The 21,624-nt window shown below is 40.5% G+C and overlaps 1 protein-coding gene across 3 annotated transcripts in view; it reads left to right on the forward strand.

Annotated features, from left to right (window-relative positions):
* The window catches only part of ARSJ (arylsulfatase family member J), a 251,939-nt gene that overhangs the window by 182,342 nt on the left and 47,973 nt on the right, over positions 1–21,624 (forward strand). For 2 of the 3 annotated variants that reach the window (XM_073571879.1, XM_073571878.1), the window contains exon 2: positions 9,566–9,628. The exons of the other annotated variant lie outside the window; for it this stretch is intronic. In XM_073571879.1, coding sequence (XP_073427980.1) covers positions 9,627–9,628 — 2 coding nt within the window. In that variant the 5' untranslated portion in view covers positions 9,566–9,626. The remainder of the gene's footprint in view (positions 1–9,565; positions 9,629–21,624) is intronic. 3 annotated transcript variants of the gene reach the window in all.

Here is a 21,624-nt window from a genome sequence, read left to right on the forward strand (position 1 = left end):
CCTTAATGAACCATCTTTCTTGGCCACAATAGTATCATGCAAATTGTGCAACACCAAAAATTTACAATTTTCTTGGTGGTCCGGGGCAACCCGCATTATCACCTGGGTCCAAAATTGGGGTTTATTCTCCACCAAAGGAGTAGCATCAATACCACCCAAAGGGATAGGGGTCCAGAGGGGTATCATGGGAAAACCACAACGTTTAGCAAAGTCTAAATCCATCAGATTCAAAGCTGCTCCTGATTCTACAAAAGCCTTAGCGGAAAATGTAGACAAGGAGCAGATCAGAGTAATTGCCAAAAGGAACTTAGGTTGTACACTGCCCATGGCAAATGTGTGAGCAAAACGTTTTTCTCATTTAGGGCAGACAGAAATAGCATGAGAGGCATCTCCACAGAAAAAACACAGCTTATTTTGCCTTCTAAACTCCTGACGTTGCGCCCTAGACAAAACCCTATCACATTGCATGAGTTCAGACGTTCGCTCAGAAGGCGGCAACAACTCTCGTGTAGTTTTACGTTCACGTAAACGCCGATCAACTTGAATGGCCAATGACATAGAATCATCAAGACCAGAGGGAACAGGAAATCCCACCATAACATCTTTTACGGTTTCTGACAAACCCTTCCAAAAGAGAGCTGCTAGGGCATCGTCATTCCATTTAGTAAGGACCGCCTACTTTCGGAATTTTTGAAAATATAATTCTGCAGAATCCTGACCCTGGTTCAATGCCAATAAGGTTTTCTCAGCTTGACCAATAGCATTAGGTTCATCATACAGCAACCTCAAGGCTTGAAAAAAATGCATCCACATTAGTCAGAATAGGATCTCCAGGTGTCAGAGAAAAAGCCCAATCCTGGGGATCGCCACGCAGCAGGGAGATGACAATTTTAACCTGCTGCACAGAGCTCCCCGATGAGTTAGGCTTCAAGGCAAGAAATAGTTTACAATTCTTAAAATTCAAAAATTTAGACCGATCCTCAGAAAACACATCAGGAGTAGGAATTTTTGGTTCAACAGCAGATGATTGAGTGAGAAAGGCAGAAATTCCCCGCACTTCTGCAGCGAGCTGCTCAACCCGATCGGACAATTGCTTAATCTCCGTTAAAGAAAAGAAATCCTCCTACGGCCCCAGAGAAAAAGAGGAAAAAAATATATAAAAAATTCTGACACTTATTTTTTTCTTTTTACAATTCTTTCCTTCTTTTGAGTACCCTAGAGTCTGCGGTTAGGCTGGTGATTCTGTTTAGATTGGGTCACCGAGGAGGAGAGAAAGCCAAGCTAAGCCACAGAAAACCAGAGAGGTTGGTAACTAGGCAGATTGCAGACCCCCATCCCATCCACACAACTAGCAGTAGCCGTGGAGCGTGCCTACGATGATCCTAGACGCCTTGACACAGCCGGAGAGCTAATTAAGCCTAAAGCAAGAAAGGGGAAATCTAAACTGCCCCAGAGCAGACCCCAAAGGAATACATAACCCCAAACATATATTGTTGGTGAGACAAGATGAAAACACAAACTCAGGTAGGAAAATAGATTGAGCAAACGATGGGGCCCACACTGATTAGACAGGACAGGAAAGGAAAGACACTGTCTGCAATCACGCAAAAAACCCTGCAAAAAAGTCCAACACGTCTGATGCAAAAAATACTGAAATCGCACGACTTCGCCCATTATATCAGCACTCTGGTATATTCTGAAAGCAGAGCAAAAAGAGACCAATCTAATAAGGGACAAAAACAAACTGGCACAGGCAGTAACATATGGATGGTGATTCAGCACAGCCCCAGCTGGAGCTGGCTGACCCACACAAAACTGAGATAGACAAAACCAGATCAAATGTAAACAGAATAGCAAATGAACACTTAGCTGAACATGCAGGGACTGAGCTGGAAACTAAGCCCTCAGGAGTCAGGAAGAAAATCACTAGCAAGGATAGAGGGAGTCAGCTGTCTTAAATCCCAGTCTGAAACCCGAGATCTCCAAACGTCGTCCTCATTATCAGGTGGCAAGCCTCTGTTAATCAGATCAGCTCCATTACCTCCAGTAACCACCAGAGGGAGCCCAGAAAGAGAACTCGCAACCCCTCTGTCAATTTGACCAGCTCCACTACCTTCAGTAGTAACAAGAGGTAGGCCAGAAAGCGAATTCACAACAGTTTGCCACCATCCAGTTTCCTCTGTTGTAATCATCTCCTCAGACTCCTGTGAACCTACTATTTTCATCGGCTTCTGCAATCTGTTATTTAACCCTTAGTTTGTTGTAAGCATCACAAACTGTTTTTAGAGTCTGTCTTTACATTAAGCTGTACTCTCATATAAGTTCTGATAACTACATTAAAATGTTGAAATGCTGTTTCAGACCTTTTGTTTTCCTATTCATCTGCATTCTTGGTTCTTGTTCTGTGGCTTCCAGTGAGTCCTGCTTTGCTTGTTGTCTGCTGACCTGCATAAACGGTTATACAAATCATTATTGTTGTACCTTCCTTTTAACATACTGTGGCTGGGTCTGTGTGTCTACCCTCACCTGCGGCTTAGTGAATCCACCTCACCAGGTCAGCATCTAAGAGCGCATTTCCAAAGTGAAGAAGTCCAGAAATTCAGACATCCAGAAAAAGCATACTTCTCATTCATTCCACATCCATTGGGATTGTTCTAAATTTGGAGACCTATCCTGCTGTCTCGGGAGGTCTGGGGTATGTTCCAACTTATCAGGTGCATCTGTTTCCTTGGGACACTGATACAGCTAAATATAACAGTGGAGCAAGAAGCCAGTAGATCCTTCTTACATATTTATGTCTAAGCCAAGACATAGACATCTTCAGGTCAGGTGAATGGCAGTGGAGAAGAGGAGTAGAACACAGGCAAGATGTGTAGGTTTACAGTACATAGTCTGTTAATACATTATATAGGGTTTGTGTATATATGTTGTATGTATATAGTGTATAGTATGTGTGTATATACAGTTTATAGATTGTGTATGTATACAGTTTAGATTGTGTTTATGTATTTTAGGGGTTCCCACTCTCGGGTAGCCACTTTAATACACATGGCACAGGGTTTTATATTAAAAAAGCAAGTGGTTTATTGTCCTTCATAACCTTTACAACTCCAAAATGAAAACCACTTTCCTTCAATATCAATGGATAACATAAACAGTCATTTTCTTGAGGCAGAATGAAATGACATAAATGTTGTAGCCACTCGGTATTCCCAACAGCAACTTACAGGGGGAATAAAAAGAAACCATTGAGGATAAATAAGACAGTACAAAGTTCAAGACTAAAACAAAGGAAATTCAAATTTTGGAAGGCCGAGGATACAGAAATTACTTTTCAGGAGTATAAAGATCTAAATAACATGTAATAAACAATCAAGCTGGCAAAGTTATCCACAGAGAAACAAATCACCAGTGACATTAAAATAAATCCCCCCAAAATTTATAAACACATCAATGCCAAAAAGAAAAAATAATATGGTATAGGCCCCTTAAAAGACAATAAGATAGTTATAGAGGACAAAGAAAAGGCTGAGATATTAAACAGGCACTTTTCATACTTGTTCACAAATGATCTGACTGTTCCAGGGATCATTCAACAAGGCAAAAATCAAAGATCACCACCTAATATAACTAGTTTAACACAAGAAGAAGTATTCCTGTGTCTAAGCAAATTTTAAACATTGACAAAACACCAGATGGCATTCATCCACTGAGGGTACTGAGCTCAGTAATTGATAGACCACTGTATCTCATATTCTTAGACGTGGGAATTTCCCACACAGCAATGGCATAAAGTGAGACTAGGGACTTTTTTTTTTAAGTGGCGGAGGAATACAGTGCGGAAGGATACCTACCTTCCGTCATTGGATTCCTGCAGCCCGTAGAGAACGGCAGCAACAGCTGATGCTGCAGTTCTCTACCCAAGATCGTCGTGGGACACACTCGTGGACTGCTTCGGATCGTGGGTGAGTATTTTTGTGGTTTGTTATGTTAATATTTATTCCGTAAAAGACAATGGCTTCGGGGAACAATGTGACAAGTATTGGTAAGTATGTTACTCTATGTTATATGTACTGTATGTCTATGTATGTATTGTATGAATGTATTGTATGTAGTATGTGTGTAGTATATATGTGGTATGTATGTAGCATGTAGTATGTATGTAGTATGTATGTAGCATGCATGTAGCATGCAGTATGTATGTAGCATGCATGTAGTATATATGTAGTATGTATGTAGCATGTAGTATGTATGTAGCATGCATGTAGTATATATGTAGTATGTATGTAGCATGTAGTATGTATGTAGCATGCATGTAGTATGTATGTAGTATATATGTAGTATGTATGTAGCATGTAGTATGTATGTAGCATGCATGTAGTATATATGTAGTATGTATGTAGCATGTAGTATGTATGTAGTATGTATGTAGTATGTATGTAGTATATATGTAGTATGTATGTAGCATGTAGTATGTATGTAGCATGCATGTAGTATATATGTAGTATGTATGTAGCATGTAGTATGTATGTAGCATGCATGTAGTATGTATGTAGTATGTATGTAGTATATATGTAGTATGTATGTAGCATGTAGTATGTATGAAGCATGCATGTAGTATATATGTAGTATGTATGTAGCATGTAGTATGTATGTAGCATGCATGTAGTATGTATGTAGTATATATGTAGTATGTATGTAGCATGTAGTATGTATGTAGCATGCATGTAGTATATATGTAGTATGTATGTAGCATGTAGTATGTATGTAGCATGCATGTAGTATGTATGTAGTATGTATGTAGCATGTAGTATGTATGTAGCATGCATGTAGTATGTATGTAGTATGTATGTAGTATGTATGTAGTATGTATGTAGTATGTATGTGTTATGTATGTAGTATGTATGTAGTATATATGTGGTATGTATGTAGTATGTATGTAGTATGTATGTAGTATGTATGTAGTATATATGTGTTATGTATGTAGTATGTATGTAGTATATATGTGGTATGTATGTAGTATGTATGTAGTATGTATGTAGTATGTATGTAGCATGTAGTATGTATGTAGCATGCATGTAGTATGTATGTAGTATTTTTTTTTTTTTTTTTAACATTTAACACATTAGCCGGATGATGGGACTACTACTGTCCCATCATTGGCTAATGTGTCAATCACTGTCATGGTAGCAGGCATCGCCAGATGGGACTTGTAGTCCCATCGGACGATGCTTGCACAGACCCCCGGACATCAGCACAGCCCCCCGGCAGGCCGGCACAGCCCCCGGCAGGCCGGTACAGACCCCCACAGGGTGCACAGACCACCGGCAGGCCGGCACAGCCCCCCGGCAGGCCGGTACAGACCCCCACAGGGTGCACAGACCACCGGCAGGCCGGCACAGCCCCCCGGCAGGCCGGTACAGACCCCGGGCAGTCCACACAGCCCCCCGGCAGGCCGGCACAGCCCCCCGGCAGGCCGGCAGAGACCCCCGGAAGGCCCGAAATGACGGCGCATCATGATGCGCACACACCGCGCATCATGATGACGTCAGGCTGTCAATCAACTTTGAACTTCCGATTCCGATGCCGACTTCCGATATTGAAAAAATATCGGAAGTCGGTATCGGAATTCCGATACAGCAAGTATCGGCCGATACCCGATACTTGCGGTATCGGAATGCTCAACACTAGTCATGACAAATTAGTAGAAAAAGTGCAAAAAAAAATTTACTGTAGCACTCTGAAAATGTCAATTTCAGGGTGACACTGAAAATTTGACTTTAGCTACCATCTCCAACAATTTAACATTTTCCGCGAGTGAAGCCGTGGGTATTCTACTAGTAATATAATAAATAACATTCAGCTTGGATTCATGAAAGAGAGCTCATGTATAACCTGACAACACGCTTGGTTAGGCCACATCTAGAATATGGGATCCAGTTTTAGGCTCCACAACTAGAAAAGGATATTCAGAAATTAGAGTCAGTTCAAAGGCGGGCAACTAGATTATTACAAGGGATGAGAGGCCTCTTATATGATGAGAGGTTGGAAAAGTTGGGTGTCATGAATGTGTCACAACAACCTGGGAGATCTGGGGGTAGAAGTTCACTGTGTATTGTGAATCACAGATCTTCCATCTAGCCTGTGTATTTAGATCCTGTATTGAATAAATTTGGTTTCCTTTGATGCGGAAAAGGTTAAGAACCCTTTCTATGCTGGTCAGAAGCATGTAGCTTCATTTCGGCTGCTTCTGATCTGTTTATTAACGCTACCTATAAAACCTGGCCAGATGCTCTCTGTCCTGCCAGTGAAAGCTCTGCTTCCTTGTGCTTAGGAGATGCTGTGCTGAGTAGGAGTTCATTGTTGCTATTGGACATTCGTCTTCCTGTGCTGAGGACTAAAGCTAAGTAGTTGAGGGTTGGAGTTGTCATGTTCTGTAGTTTGCTGTTATACGTGGATGTTTATCTCCTGGTCCCTTTTCCCATATAGTTTATCCACCCTGTCCCTATCCTCTTCCCTATTGTTGGTTAGTGGTTTTGCATGATAGTTTTTTGTTATCCCTGATTTGTCTGTGTGTTTGGTTTACCTTTCATTTCTGTCCCATGGCTCATGGGGTGGGGGAGGGGACAGATTAGGGGTTTTTTTTACACGAGCATAGTAAGGTTCGAGACTCGGGCCTCTCTACTTTTAAGACCCACCAGACAGGGATAGTTAGGGACCCAGCTCTAGGGACAATTTGAGGCCTCACTTTCATACTGAAGACCATCACAGCGTGACATTGGGCTTGTTTAGCTTAGAAAAAAAAAGGCGCCTCAGAGGGAATTTTATTTACATGTATAAATATATGAGTGGTCAGTACAAAGGACTGACACATGACTTATTCCTTCCAAGGACTATACTTAGGACCAGTGGGCGGGCACTCATTCCGGGTGGAAGAAAGGCAATTCCGACAACTGATTGGGAAAGGGTTTTTTACAGTTAGAGCATTCAGAATGTGGAATGCCCTACCACAATAGGTAGTAATGGCAGACACTTTAATAGCATTTAAAAAAAGGGCTGGATGATTTCCTTAATACATCTTACTTTGCGGGTTATAGTTAATTTAGTGACAAAACGCACAATTGATGGAGAAAGGCTGAAATTGATGGACCTAGGTCTTTTTTCAACCTATGTAACTATGTAACATACACTTGGATTAAACACTTTCACCAAACACCTCTCTGTTTGGCTTCAGAACACCTCTCTTTGGAAAGAAGACTAACCAGCAACTCTGCATTTTTCCAGTCTCAACACACTCTACACTGCTGAGCTAACCCAGCTGCTTTTAATAGGCCTGTAAACCCTGGAATGGATCATAGGATTGTCTTTTTCAAACCAAATTCTTTTGGTTACTCATAAAATCCAGACCCAAAATCCAGTTACATTAATCTTTCTCTGTAACCTAGTGTTACTGGTACAGCTTACATTACCCACACATATCTACTATCTAGAACTTTACCTCCTGCATTCCTACAGTATGTATACAGTCCATAGTATGGGTATTTATGCTGTTTATTGAGTGTGTATACAGTGTGTGTGTATACAGTGCGTGTACTGTATGTGTGTGTTTGTATGTACTCAGACCTCCCAGCTTTTACAGGAGAAAAAGGGACAAAATAAGTGACACATCTTTGTCTACACCCACTATCCATTTGTCAATATTTTTCTATCCTGGCAGTGAGGTACATTCAGCAAACCACACGGACAGAAGAGTGCAGACCCAAATCTGTGACTGACTGTCTTTATCTGAGACTATCGGAGCCTATGCATTTATTTTTTGTACATTTATGGTTAAAGCAGTCATAACTTTTTGTTTCTTAAGCTACTTTATGAGATCTTGCCTTTTTGCTAGACTAGCTGTAGCTCCACATTGTCAAGTGCCATTTTTACAAACACGTGTATAAGGGCATGTTCACATGTAGTGTAAATGCTGAATTTATTCTGTTGCTTCTTAGCCGCATGTTTTTGTATGTTGCCACACCAAACTACACAATAACAATCTTCTCTATTTATTTCATTTTTGTTGCATTTTTAAGCATTTTCCTCCTTGATGTGCTTTCGGCGCAAATTTGAAGTAGCATTTTTAATGTGTTTTTATAAAACTGAAAAGCTTCGATTCTGCCCTTAAAAAAAGCAACATGTAGCTTTTCACTTGCTTTTTTAAAATGTTTTTTATTCAGGCTCCCCATAAAAGTCAATAGAAAAAAACAACAACAAAACCACACAGTTCAAAGATGTCTTTAGACTCACAGTGGGTACAGCTGACTTAAATCTTTACCAAAAATGCATCATATAAAGGGTGTGGTTGATTGGCTCACTCAATTGCACATGGAGTTAAACAACGGAACACTGTCTCTTTAAAAATCTCACCTGTTGTTTAGGAGTGCTTCATAAGCCAGTGCAGAGTTATCAGAATAAAACAAGGCCTTACTGACCTAAGGAAAAGCAAAGCAAAACATTCAGCACAGTCCATGTGTTTGCGGGGATCCGCCTGCTCAGGAAAACCTACATATACAAGTTCTGCTTCCTTGTTAGGACACCTAGCACTGGAGTTCCACTCTCCAGGCCTACTGAACACTGAATGCCTCAGCCTTTAAAATGGCCTATTAACCCTTCTCAACATATAGTGTGCCAAAGCAAACTTTTGGGTTACAATTCAATGAAGCCAATAGCCTCAGCAAAACATATCTCGCCTCCAGCTCCTTGACAGTGACTTTGTCACAAGGGGAAAAGGCATAAGAAACAGACCAAACACAAAAATCACAGAAGATTTTTATTGTGTAGTGTGGTGTACACACCTGAAAAAATGTGTGGATAAAAAGCAGGAGAATAGATGAAGCATATACACTGTGTGAACACAGCCTCAGCATTACATTTGTATTAAGTTTGTTTGGGTTTTAATGAAGAGAAAAATGAATCACAGCAGTTTTTTTTATAAAAGGAGAGATACAGGGCGCATCCACTATGTGAAATCCGTATAAAACAATTAAAATTGTGGAACAGTAAGGAAGGTGCTCACCTATTGGGGTTGTGAGAAAGTCACAACACCCATGAACGCTTAAGAAGCAGCAGCAAGTCTGCACAGGGTCAGATCTGCCCTGATGAAGTGAGCCAGCAGGCTCAGGAAACGCGTTGGCTGAATAAAGAACCCTTTACTCTACCAGAAGCAAGCGCAGTCCTTATTGCACTTCCACGTCATTTCAGCAGTTTTTTTATGCCATTTACCAATCACCGTAAACAATTCACTATATTGTATGGGTTGTTTACAGAGATACAAAATATGTTTGCTATTGGATGATTTGTGATATTTTTTTGTTAAGTACATTAAAATGTCATTATTCCAATTGTTTTTATTATTATTTAGTAATTTTATTGATAAAAAAAACTCTGACTTTTATTTTACTCTAAGAATTCACTGGTGTATAGATATGTAGCTTTATATACCAGAACAATATGCTTGTAAAGAAGAATTGAATGCACAAGTACAGAAAATTCATAGCTATTGCTGTTGCCTCTAATGCTGCAGGTTTGAAGTTTGAATCCTGGGGAAGAACACAAGAAAAGTGAGGAATGAGATAATTAAACGAATGTAAGTTTGTACAGAACACAGACAGATTCGAGAACCCCACCAGAGGAGGAGGGACAACTGAGCAATGAATTCAACAATGGACATTGTGAAGACTGCATGTCAGGAAAAGCAACATGACTTTGCATACAAGGAGTAAAAGTTGTGATGTAGCCATGACTACCCAGTACAGCTCCGGTACATCTCCCCAAAATTGTGACTGTATCACTGGTTTGGAGACAGTTGGGTGGTGTGTGTACACTGTATGTGTTCATGTTGCAGCAGAGCTGTGTGTGTATTTGTGTATGTGTTGATGTATCAGAGCTTTGTGTGTGTATTTGTGTGTTGATTTAGTAGAGTGTGTGAGTGTGCACTGTGGGGGCATCATACTATGTGGTAGGGTCAGTTAGGGCCATCTTACTGTGCAAATGCTGTCTTTTGGGGCATCATATTGTACGGCTGTGCGTGTCAAACTTATTGGGGGGTATGAAATCTCATGTTGAGTGGGGAACACAGTTGTCTGTTAATCCTGTCAAAATGTAATGTACATGGCCAATTTTAAAGTGAGGTTTGTACACAATCGTCTTCATTTTTGTACGGAAGTTTAGTTTATAATGCACCTGCACTGTCTATAACGTTGGACTAGATTCTTCATGAATAATGCATTCAGCCATTTACACAGAAAACTCATTTATTTGTAGATTGTATACAAGCAATGAGCTGTGACATTAACCTTCTGTAACACAGAATGAAAACAATTGTGGACTATCTTAATTTGCTAATGGTATGTTAACAGAAATATTTTAACATGGCAGCATGTTCTCAATGGCACATTTAAGTATTTCACATCTCTCTTCTAATATTTGTTTTTCACATCTCTGTTGTTATTATTTGTCAAACCAGATATGGTTATGGTTAGTCATGGGGAACAGTGTAAGTAAAAGGTTGACAGCATGAATGCAAAACAAAGTGGATACCATCTGTTACTGCCTTTTGAGGTAGTCCAGGTTTGGACAAGACAGATTAATACTCAATGTACTTAGAAATATGCAGGCGGTGCGTCACATGATATGCGTCTTTGTTTTCATGGCCTATAAGCCTCCTTATGCCAGCCTGGCACTCTCCACAAGGAGAAATGCTTACCCTGAGACCCCCAGTCAGAAGCATTTCACTTAGCCATATCAGATCTCATGCTTTGCACTAAGGAGGAGCAAACACCCAGAAACATGTGTCTGCAAAAGGAGTTTCTGGTTTGGCTTCTTATCCTTAGTCATGTAGTAAGGGTAGAAATTTACTTTTGTGATTGATATAACCAAAAGGTAACACTGGAGTTCAAGTCCCCTTCCTTTTGTGAAGGCTATTTTCACATGTCCTTTTGCATCTCACAAAATAATAATATCATCAAAAAGTTAATTTATTTCAGTTTTTCAATACAAAAAGTGAAACTCATACTGTATATTATATAGAGTCATTACAAACAGAGTGATCTAGTTCAAGTGTTTATTTCTGTTCTGATGATTATGGCCAATGAAAGCCCAAAAGTCGTTATCTCTGTAAATTAGAATACTTTATAACACTAGCTTGAAAATATGATTTTAAAATCTGAATTGTTGCCCTACTGAAAAGTATGTTCAGTAAATGCACTCAATACTTGGCTGGGGCACCTTTTCCATCAATTACTGCATCATTGTGGTGTGGCATGGAGTTGATTAGCCTGTGGCACTGCTGAGGTGTTATGGAAGCCCAGCTTGCTTTGATAGCAGCCTTAAGCTCGTTTGCATTGTTGGATCTCGTGTCTCTCATCTTCTTCTTGACAATACCCATAGGGTAAGGTCAGGCGAGTTTTCTGGCCAATCAAACACAGTGATACTATTGTTTTTAAACCAGGTATTGGTACTTTTGGACAGGTGCCAAGTCCTGCCTGAGAATGAAATTTCCATCTCCAATAAGCTTTTCGGCAGGGGGAAGCATGAAGTGCTCTAAAATTTCCTGCTAGACACCTGCGCTGACTTTGGTCTTGATAAAACACAGTGGACCTACACCAGCAGATACTTGTATAAACTAACTTGGCACACACACGTGAATGATTGCAAGTGAAAAAGGATGTTTTAATAAGATGCAGTACATACAGTAAACGTTTCGGTCACAGCGACCTTCGGGAGACAAGCGGTGGAAACCGCGCCCAGGCCACTACCTATTCCCTGCCGCCATTACCGGCTCTTTGATTCAGCAGACAATTAACTCTCCATGCTCTGACATTATTCTCTATGAACAGGTTGCCCTATATACAAGTGCAGTCAGTACATTACATAGTACATTGACGAAGGTCGCTGTGACCGAAACGTTTACTGTATGTACTGCATCTTATTAAAACATCCTTTTTCACTTGCAATCACTCACATGTGTGTGCCAAGTTAGTTTATACAAGTATACGGATTGGGATCCTGCTTGTGCACCACCACATTAGAAGTTGTGCCAAACGTCTTTATATATTACACCAGCAGATGACATGGCTCCTGAAACCATCATTGATCATGCTTCCTCTACCGACAAGCTTTTTGGGGATGGAAATTTCATTCTCCAGCTGGACTTGGCACCTGTCCACACTGCCAAAGTACCAGTACCTGGTTTAAAAACAATAGTATCACTGTGCTTGATTTGCCAGCAAACTCAACTGACCTTAACCACATAGAGAATCTATGGGGTATTGTCAAGAGGAATAGGACAGACACCAGACCCAACAATGCAGATGAGCTGAATGCTGCTATCAAAGCAACTCGGACTTTCATAACACCTCAGCACTGCCACAGGTTGATCGCCTCCATGTCACGCCGCATTGATGCAGCAATTGATGCCAAAGGATCCCCGACCAAGTATTGAGTGCATTTACTGAATATACATTTCAGTAGGCCAACAGTCTGGATTTTAAAATCATTTTTTCAAGCTGGTGTTATTAAGTATTCTAATTTACTGAGATAATGACTTTTGCGTTTTCATTGGCTGTAAGCCATAATCATCAACATTAACAGAAATAAACACTTGAAATAGATCACTCTGTGTGTAATGACTGTGCGTAATATAATATGAGTTTCAGTTTTTGTATTGAAGAAATGAAATAAATGAACTTTTTGATGATATTCTAATTTTGTGAGATGCTCCTGTATATGTGTGAAATTTGATTAACTAACAACTCATAAATATACAGAGAAAAAGCTACAGACCATGTGCACAGGGATCACCTTAAATAATCAAATACTTTATCAGGTACAATAGCCAGACAAAAAAACACCCACATAAAAACATTTAAAAGTCATACAATGACATAAGTGCTATATACAAAGATGCTCATAATAGAGCCAACATGCTTAATGACAACATTAATATACTTGCATATCCTAGTCTACATAAAGATGAAAATATGAGTTTAGCATGAGGTGCTTTTTAGACAAGAGATGTCCAATGCCAAGTAAATGGACATCTAATTTCCACCAGAATAAAGGGAGAAATGCCTTCTTAGGCAAGACCACCTTGCCCACTCTTATCTGGTGACCTATTCTAGTATCTTGGGCATTTGACATTCATTCATTTTATTTAACCAAATGTATTTTATATGGTTTCATATCAATAGATGTCTTTCTTCCGTATCTATGGGAGTTTTATTTGAACTACCCTCCTGCAATCAGTGTATAGACCATTGTGTATGCTGCCTTTTTTATACTTTCCACATTGTCTTAGCAATCAGTGTCTTCATGATTTTTGATGATTCATGCATAATTGTTTTTGATCATTTTGGTGTGCTGATCATGTTCATCTTTATGTAGACTAGGATATGCAAGTATATTCATTTTGTCATTAAGCATGTCGTGTTACTTGTTTGAGGGCTGTGGCTCTATTATGAGCATCTTTGTATAGCACTTATGTCATTTTATGACTTTTAAATTTTTATATGTGGGTGTTTTTTTTGTCTTTTTATTGTACCTAATAAAGTATTTGATTATTTAGGGTGATCCCTGCACACATGGTCTGTAGCTTTTTCTCTGTATATTTCTCTATTTCTGCTTTTGACAGGCCTCAAGGGTATCCCTCTCTATTTTAGTGGTGCCCTCCAGCACTAAATGTTGTTAACTGAAAATTCATATTGATTTGTGGAGTGTCTTGCTCATCTCTAATAACTAACAATAATATACAGTGAAAGAAATAATTATATGATCCCTTGCTGATTTTGTAAGTTTGCCCACTGATAAAGAGATAAACAGTCTATCATTTTAAGGGTAGATTAATTTTTACATTGAGAGACAGAATATCAAAAATAAAATCCAGAAAATCACATTGTATAAATTCTATAAGTTTATTTGCATTTTTGCATGGGCCTCTTCATTTTCCTCTGTTATGGCAGGCACCAACTTAGAAATCTCAGGTGTTTCTTCCTCCTGTATGGGGTCTTCTGAGAGGCATGGCCGGAGCTTACTTCGGTGTACTACCCAAGTGGGAGCATTCTTTTCTCCTTCCTGGATAAATCTCGTATACGGGTCCTTCTGTACCGAACCGACACTTCACTCTGTATGGCTTCCTTTCCCACCAGTTCTCCAGCTTGTCATGTGGACGTTTTTCCCTCACCAACAGTCGATCACCAACCTCAAGATCTGTCCCCCGCAGAGGGAGCTTCTCAGAGTGCTCCAACTTCCGGAGCCGAGTTTGTACTAGACGATGTAAGGTCTGCAAATGATGATGTTCTCGAACCCAGGTAGACACCCCCGTCCGTGGGTAGACCTCCCCCGGGTCCAACTCCAGTTCTGTGACTTCTTTCCCTGTTTGGCCGAACAACAAGGAGTAGGGCGTGTAACCGGTGGTTTGGTGGACTCGATTATTGTACATCCACACGAGCTCAGACACGTACTCGGGCCACCGAGCTTTCTGATCCTCTTACAAGGTCCTTAACATCTAGATCAGAGTACGGTTAAATCGTTCGTAGGCCCCATTTCCTTGAGGGTGGTACGGTGTGGTATGAGACCTGTCAAATTGATAGATCTGTTGTAGCTCATCCATTATTCTTCCCAAGAAACAGGCTCCTTGATCAAAATGGATCCGCTGCAGGCATCCGTAGACCTGGATGAAATTTTTACAGAGAGTATGTGCAGCAGACTCAGCCATTTGGTCCCGAGTGGGTGTTACATCAGCAAATTTCATGAAGTGATCTGCCATCACTACACAGTGGTCGTATCCTTGATGTGCCGGCCCGATGGTCAAGTAGTCGATGGTCAATAATTCCAGGGGGGCTGATGTCTCTATGGTTTGTGTAGGATCCTTTTGTTTTGGGGATTTGGCTAACTCACATGCCTGACAAGCCTCTTCAACTGCTGTTGTTAACCAAGGGTGGTAGACAAACCACTGTAGCCATTGGAAAGTTTTTTCAGGACTGAAGTGAGCTCCTTTTTCATGAGCCTCAGCGGCTACTGTAGACAGCACCGTTTCCGGAATCATCACCTGCCAGGAGGCTCTCAACTCTTTTTGTAATTGGACCGTCCGATATACCAGCCCATTGCTCATCTGAAGGCGCTCCCACTGCTGGAGTATCTTCAACGCTTCTGGAGTCAGGGTACTCCTCCGTTCCTGACTGGGTAGTTTCTTCAGGGTCACCCATTGTCTAAACAGAGCAAGTTCACGGTTTTCCTTTAGAAGCCAGGCCCACTCATCCCAAGACCTTCCCAACACTCCTTCATGGTGTGGGGTCCATATCTGGTCCAGCGTAGCCGCCACCATCCCAGCGGTCTCCCGAAATCGGGGAATCTCCTCCAGCATCTCATCTTTACTCTTTCCCAGTGTCGCATGTATTGCTCTGGACAAGATGTCAGCATGGGTATTCTCCGCTCCCCCCCTGTAGGCGATTCTATATCGAAACTTCGCCATCCAGCCACCCAAGTATCATGTCTCGGGGGGTACTCAGCATCATGGAGTTTCTGGCCTCTCTATCCAAAGCCATAATGGCCACCTCGGCCTCTAGCGCGGAGGTCAAAGGGTGCATTCTCATCATGCCCCTCATGTGCTCCGTTCAGCTCCACAACATAGTGTTGGACCCCGTAAATTTAGGTAAGTTATTTAACATGACCCCCAGGGAGATACTAGATCTGGGCCCAGCTGCCTGTTCTGCCACCACCATGCTGTTAGACTGCATTCTGCTGACTAAGCCAAAATGTAAAATGCACTGGAAGTGAAGTTCGTTGGATGCAGTGAAGAGCAGGAGGCAGAGAAGGGGTTAACAGAGTTTACTTTAAACAGGATATTGAGTACAAGGGATACTCCGCACAGGGAGATGAAATTAACAATTAAATGGCACAGGAACACTGATCGCATCAACAGAATTTGCACAAAAACAGTATTTGGGGGAAGGGGTGTACAAAGGAGGTAACTTATCGCTTGAAGCTCTTGTTGGGGAGAGGCTGGAGTATCTCCCGCCAGCGTTGTCGTCCATGGACAATGTCTCTGGCTCTGTTGTGGAGGAAGTAAATGCACTGTCCTTCGACGGTTCCGATGTATCCGGGCTTGGTTGGCTTGAGCACGTTGATATGTGGGAACAGTCTCGTTTGTTGATTCCTCTGGGATGTCACAGGACACGAGCAGCAAGCAGACTCGCACGCCATGGCAGCGTGCGAACCTCTAACGGGCTCACTATGATCAGAGCGAGTAAAAGTATCTTCTACTGCGAACGATAAGGACCTGTACTGGATCATTTGAGGGCAGCTAAGTCAGGTCACTCTCCGATGGTAAGTCAATCTGCAGGGAACTCGAGTATGTGGAGTTCACAGTTGGAGAAGTGGGGAGGGAATCACCTTCACCCTATACTTATGTCGCCTTCCCGCCAAATCTCTCCTGTTCCCGCGCTCTGTCCCATTTATCTCCCCCACGCCCCCTACTATCCAGTGCAAAGGTCCTCTCCACTCGAATAAATCGTCCCCCCAGCAACAGTGGTGACAGTTCCGATAGTTCCGACCCTAAAGAGAGATCCGCTGACTCTGTTCTGGCTCATCTTCTTACAACTAGGTAAGACAGCTGTCTTTAATGCAGGTAACAAGTTGATTAGGAGCATCTAACTGGTCTGTAGGAGCCAGAACTCTTAATGGTTGTTAGGGGATCAAATACTTATTTCTTACTGCAAAATGAAAATAAATTTATATAATTTATACAATGTGATTTTCTGGATTTTATTTTTGATATTCTGTCTCTCAGTGTTAAAATTAACCTACCCTTAAGATTATAGACTGTTCATGTCTTTGTCAGTGGGCAAAATTACAAAATCAACAAGGGATCAAATAATTATTTTCTTCACTGTACGTTATATGTTAAAATAAATATATATGTGTAAATCTAGAAGTGGGAAACAATGCGCACAATAAGTTGATACCCTATGGAGGGAGAGTAGGAGAGTGTTGGCTACAAGCACCTGATGGAGTTGTGGCAGGCACAACTCCCATGTAGGTTTGAAGAAAAACAGCTGCCCCATGACTGGTGTATAAATCCTCCAGGAGATATTGGATCCAGTTGGAGAAACACGTGGGTGGGCTGTGCTGCTGCAGTGAATCAACTCTTCAGAAAGGATGATGAGGAAAAGGCTTTTTATTCACAACGGGTTACAACGCCTTTGCGGCGTCTTTTTCATCTGAAAAAACAAATGTGCAAAACATGACGAGATGGGCTTTTAAAGGCCCAAATGGATGCCAATTACATAGGGAACACTCACAGGAACACTTAAATCAATAGGGAAATTGGAAATTAGGAAGGGGAGGGAAGTTCAAAAGTTCAAAAAAGACCATTCTTATTGACTGTATATATAATCTTTAAAATAGAAAATAAAGTCAATGTCAGAACCCCAATCTCCAATTTAAAGTAGGTGTAATTTACAGGTAGAAAATAGACTTACAATGCTTGCATACATAAAACACAGTATTGCATGCTAATTTACTTAAAATAAAACAATAAAAAATGACAATTAGACAATAAAAAATTATATTAATATGAGGCCAATGACAGTATTCAAACACTGAATCAATCATATGGAAAAGCTTTATATTCTAAAATGTTGCAACCAAGTCAATAAAAACAGCATATTTGAAAACTATTTTACATGTTAACAAAAACAAAAAAATGCAAATAAAATTAATTACACTATCATATTTGCTTGTTAGGATCAATTGGTATTATTTTATTTTTTTAAAGGCTGTGCAATTTTTCTCCAACCAAAAAAGTTTGACCTTTAAAAAAAATGTATACTTGGTATTAGGTGCACTATTTTTTTTGCTCCAAAAATTGGCTAAATCAGTTCTTAAATATGTCTAAATCTTAGACACGTAGAAAACAAATCATAAATATGTCTAACTGAAACTGACACACTGGACCAAAAAACTGGCATACTTTCAATGATATGCACTTGGTTAAAGACGATCCACCTGTAAGTGACGCTGGAGAAAGCTTTTTTTTAAGGACAATTGCCCTAATGCTAGAGTGCACAGCCTTTTCTGGTTCAAGGGCCATCCTGATAGATAGTATCATCTCCAAGAACCATAAATGTCTGACACTTGGGGATTCCACACTTAGTACTACCACTTATTGGGAGAACACAGAAAGAGTGTTTCACAAAAATATAAATGACAATTGCAAGAGAATCATGCATGCATGGCTACCTCTTCATCTCATCTCCCCTTCTATGTATCTCCCATTCTCCTGATATATGGGGGTTCCAGAAATGATGAAACCCGTACTGGTCTGATATTGATGGCATTTGTCTTAGAACTAAAGCTTTGCACTGTTGAGGTTGTAAAATATGAGGTGGGGGTCATGGAGGGCAATGCTAATTGTGTATGCCAACCTGAAACCATCCAACCAAGATGATGGTGGCTCAATTGATTTTCTGTGCAATCATCAAAATGTGACATAGATGGAGGTGACAGCTGGGCTGTACTGTATTCTGGCTGGTGTTCTGTGGTGTAACATAAATGTTATTGAGAGTGCAGAAGAACAGGAGAATAAATGAAATGTACATGTACCATTTAATAAAGCTTGACGTTTACATCTTCTGGTATAGCAGCGGTAGAGGCTTAAACAATGCAAACAGTAGCAGACATAGTGTATGGTGAGGTGGTTCTCCTCCAAGGTGTTCAATAGGCTGTCTCTACTTCCTTGGATTACAAACTCGACTGCACAGCAGTTAGTCCCCAAGGAGAGTTAGCATCCAACTTTCTACAGAGTCATCTTCCATTACCATAGAATGCCAGACATTTGCAGCTTTGCTTCATCTACTAAAGATAGCTTCCCTTTTGGAATTACTGAAGATCCCCTTCCTCAAGGTATGCAGAAAATAGACTACATGGCCAAGGACCTGCTGACTATATCTGCATCTGATTATGGAATGTCTGCGTTTCTTTGGCTCATCCCTGGGTTGTGACCTATTTATGAATTAAACATTATCCAACTTGTTAGATCTTTTGGTTAGGTGACTAATTAAAGAAGTTGTCCACTACTCGGACAACCCCGTCTCAATCAGCATGTTTGCCTGAGTAAAATAACAACATTTATGCTCACCTTCAGTGCTGGCACCATTCCAGTGGTGTTGGCACTTGCTCTCCCAGGGCTCATATCATATTATTATATCACGCAAGCCCTGCAGCCAATCAACTCTGGCTTCACTCTCCCCACCTTTTGATGAATCAGACATCAAGAGGAAGTGAGAGCTGCAGCTGACCACTCACTACCTCTTGATATTTGATTCGTCCAAAGATGGGGAGAGTGAAGTCAACGCTGATTGGCTGCAGGGATCGCATAACAATATGACGTGAACCCCAGGAGAGTGAGTACTGACATTACTGGAACGGTGCCAACACCAGAGGTCAATATAAGTGTTATCTTACTTGGGGCAAACATGCTGATTTAGACTGGGTGTTCCAAGTAGTGGACAACCCCCGCACTTTCTCAAAATCCTACAGGTTATCATTTCATACCAAGTAGTATTCACCAAATGCTCACCCCATAATAATTTTTGAGGTTGGATAGAAACAGCTATCATCATCTTGTGCTACGATGAGCCACTACTGAGAGGGTGGTTTCTACATCATAATCCACAATAACAGTATTAAAAATTGTGCTGTAAAGGTATATCTAACCCATCAGAAACAAAACGGTTTATACATGCCCTTTAATTCTAGAAGTGTTTATATCCAGTTATTTGTAGCTGGAGACGTAAAGTTATGGGAGATGTCTGTATAAAATATTACAATTGTAGTTAATCATCCAATAGATCTGACATTGCAAGAAGCTTGATAAAAGCTTTGAAGACACGTTGAAGGCTTAATGCATAGCTTCACTTAGTGTAGGTGTATTAGAATTTTACTGAACAAAGAATAATTGCTTAAGGCAACTTTTCTATGTCAATGAACCACTACATGAATGATAATTAGTTTGCCTGGCGTGACTCTAGCAATATGCTTGTTACACTTCAGCTCTTCAAAAATGAATGCAACATTGGCTATTAAATATTCCTGGACACCTCCACGTCAAACACACAAGAATAATGAGATGCTGCTTATCCACATAGCAGCTGAGGCTACTTAGTAATATGTAAATTACCTTCAGCAAAGAGAAGAATGTGTCTAACATATAACACTTGCTTAAAGGGGTAATCCCATAATTGATATAGTCTTCTTTCTAAGGGATGAGTTGAATTTATTAATGATATTTAGTTAAATTCACCATATAATGTATTGAAGAAAACCTAGCAGATTTCACAATTGCTTTTTGAGTTTTTACAGCAGGCAGTAAAAATTATTTTATTCTAGGTGACTGTAAAATCAGGGTGATACCACTTTTTTTTTACTTCTTTTTAAAAAAAATATTTTGATAATCTACCAAAAAATTGTCTTGTGTTGATATATTCTGGGAGCAATAACTTTTTGGTGATCAATTGCAGCAATTCTTGCACCTTGTAAAAAGGTAAAAGAAAATGGGATTTACTGGCATATCTCCTAAAGAGAATATGTTAGCAGGCTTTTTCTGTGTAATCTGAGGACAGCATGAGGTAGGGGTTAAAACACAGATTTCAAGGATATGTTCGGCTGTGTGCTGTTGTTTACCTACACTGCAGATTTTATCACCTGGTGATTATCATTGTTCAGACTATGGCAGGAGTGCATGTTAGTCCAACTCCGCCCCCTCCTGTGATAAGCAGCTCACTGTCTGTAGACAATGTATTTAGAGATCCTGGTGTGGGCAGGGAAAGCTTTCTCAGCTTTGCTAAAACTAAGAACTCTTAGTGTGTTACAAGTGCTGCATTCTTGGATGCTAGGTCTATTTGCCTCCATCATGCTGCTCTCAGATGAGGCAGCAAAAAAATGCTCACAGATTTCCTTTAAAAGAAATAAAAGTGTACTACTTTAAACTGTTAAGGATGCAGTAATATGAGATGTTTATTTTTTTATTATATACTGTGGCATTCATGTCGGTACCTGTCTGCTCTGTAATTGGGCGATGTGTGACTATAATGACACAGTGCTGTGTATAAGCTGAGACTTGTGGTACCATTCAGGCATGGAGCTAGAAGGTTCCTGTCTCTGTTTAGTATTACCTCCCTGTAGACGTGGGTAGGACTGCTAGCTATTTATTCTTCTGAATCCCTGTCTCATTTGCCAATTGTAATCTCTGTTTGATATGTCGACAAGTGATTTTCAGCCTCTGCCCTGTTTAGTTGATTCCTGTTGTTTGATCTCAGCCGATTTTCTCACCACTTTTTTTCCTTACATTTTACTCTTGTTCCAGACCACCTGGCTTCCTAACTATCCTCTGCCAGGGTGCTTCAGTGGACAGCAGCTACTTTATGAACCCAACCCAGGGGCCTCTCTGTATGTCCAGATCCCTGTACAGGGGTTCAAGGGTGAAGTGCAATCCATGTAGTCTGGTAGATGGATTGGAAAGTTTTTTAAACTTTTACTTTTTTATGTCAGAATCTGAAATTGTTGGTTTTTACAATATATTTTTAT

The sequence above is a fragment of the Dendrobates tinctorius genome, unplaced genomic scaffold (assembly GCF_039654945.1).
Source record: "Dendrobates tinctorius isolate UK_male_01 unplaced genomic scaffold, ASM3965494v1 ptg000030l, whole genome shotgun sequence".
In the NCBI taxonomy this organism is placed as follows: Eukaryota; Metazoa; Chordata; class Amphibia; order Anura; family Dendrobatidae; genus Dendrobates; species Dendrobates tinctorius.